This window comes from Crocuta crocuta, unplaced genomic scaffold, assembly GCF_008692635.1.
Source record: "Crocuta crocuta isolate KB4526 unplaced genomic scaffold, BGI_CrCroc_1.0 scaffold1161, whole genome shotgun sequence".
In the NCBI taxonomy this organism is placed as follows: Eukaryota; Metazoa; Chordata; class Mammalia; order Carnivora; family Hyaenidae; genus Crocuta; species Crocuta crocuta.
In genome coordinates this window covers 155,651-157,137 of record NW_027531894.1, presented here as the reverse complement: position 1 = coordinate 157,137, position 1,487 = coordinate 155,651, and the positions used below count along the sequence as shown (strand labels likewise).

The window sequence follows — 1,487 nt, the reverse complement described above, 5'->3', positions numbered from 1 at the left end:
CGCCCAAACGTTCCCTGCCCGCCTCATCCCACCGCGGGGAAGCCCCTCCTCATTCTGTCCCCCGTCCCTCATGGCGTATCCCAGCCAGACACCCGGGCTGAGGGAGAGGAGCCCGCATTCCCCCCCCCCACTCCCCAGGAATGCTGCCCCTTGAGACCTCTCAGAGCCCTGGGACTCCCCTTCCCCAGGGAGCTGAACGCGAGGCTCCGGGATGAGAGGGACGCCTGTGAGGACAAGCGGCTAGCCGGTGGTCGGAGGAAAGCTCTGGCCATGGCCCGCTTGCCAGGGCCCGCCTGCTGCGGTTGCTGCTGCTGCAGCTGGGCTCGCCCCCCAAGACGAGGCTCCGGCCACCTTCCCAGTGCCCGCTGACCATGCCCGAGAGACTCACCGGGCGCTGCTTGGAGAGGCCACACTCGCAGACGATGCATCATGGCTAGGGGCTGCCCGTCCAGCACGTGGGCTCTGGGCAGTGCGCTGCCGGGCCTGCCTGCGTGCAGACATGAAGGAGCTAACCTAGGAGTGGTCAGAGTCTCGCGTGCCTCCCTGCTGGGTCTCATCCTGTCGCCGTCCATCAAATCCATCTCTGACCAGCCGTAACTCTTCCTCCTCCTAATAAAGTCCATCGACTGCACCGTGACCTCCTTGGGCTATGCGTACGTGAGCCACAGCACTTCCGTGGCACACACATGAGGTGTGCTCAAGGCACGTGGACGGTGCCCGTGTGGCACAGGTCCTGAGGTGCTGGGGTCGTCCCTGCCTGTCTCTGGTCATGCCTGCAAGCCCTCACTGCCCATTAAAGCTGAAGCCCCGTGGGGGCCTCTGTGGGAACGAGGGGACGGAGGCCCACTGTCTGGGCCCCCTCCCCATACCCGTCCTCACGCAGCCCCAGGTGGACCAGCTCAGCCCGCTGGAGTTGAGCCAGTCCTGAGTGGGACCTCCTGGGGCACTTCTGCACCCACCCGCTGTCAGAACCATGAGCCTTGGGCAGGGAGCTGGGCACCAGTGCCGCCCACGATCCATGGAGAGCTATTCCAGATGACTGCAGACCCTGACGCACCCTGCCTGGGTCTGGGAACGAGCCTGCTGGGCTGGGAGTCCCCTCCCCCTCCTCACTCCCACTGCGGGGTTTCCCAGCCCAGCAGGTCGGAAAGCTCTGCGCTGTCTCCCCCACCCCTTTCCACCCCTCCCAGGACCAATGCCTTCCAGACTGGGCTGTCTGTGGCTGGGGCCCCAGGTCTCCGCTCCAGGCTGTCCTCCGTTCTGCACCTGGAGCGACCGCACTCCGTCATCTGACCGCACCCCCAGACCCTTCCCCAGCAAGGCCGGCATCTATTCCGCCAACGCTGCAAGCCTCTGGGTGGTCCCTGGGTGGTGGGGAGAGAAGAGTGCCTGGGCCTGGAGGAGGGCCTCCCCCGCCCCCAGCCAGCTCCTCTGTCTCCTGAGGGCGTGAGCCCCGGCTGGGCTGCGGGCGCCCCCGGGTGCGGCAC

The 1,487-nt window shown here is 66.8% G+C and overlaps 1 protein-coding gene across 1 annotated transcript in view; it reads left to right on the top strand.

Annotated features, from left to right (window-relative positions):
• CRACR2B (calcium release activated channel regulator 2B) overlaps positions 1-631 on the top strand; it is a 2,541-nt gene extending 1,910 nt beyond the window's left edge. The window contains exon 7 of the mRNA XM_077773399.1: positions 189-631. Coding sequence (XP_077629525.1) covers positions 189-369 — 181 coding nt within the window. The 3' untranslated portion in view covers positions 370-631. The remainder of the gene's footprint in view (positions 1-188) is intronic.
• Positions 632-1,487: the final 856 nt, after the last annotated feature.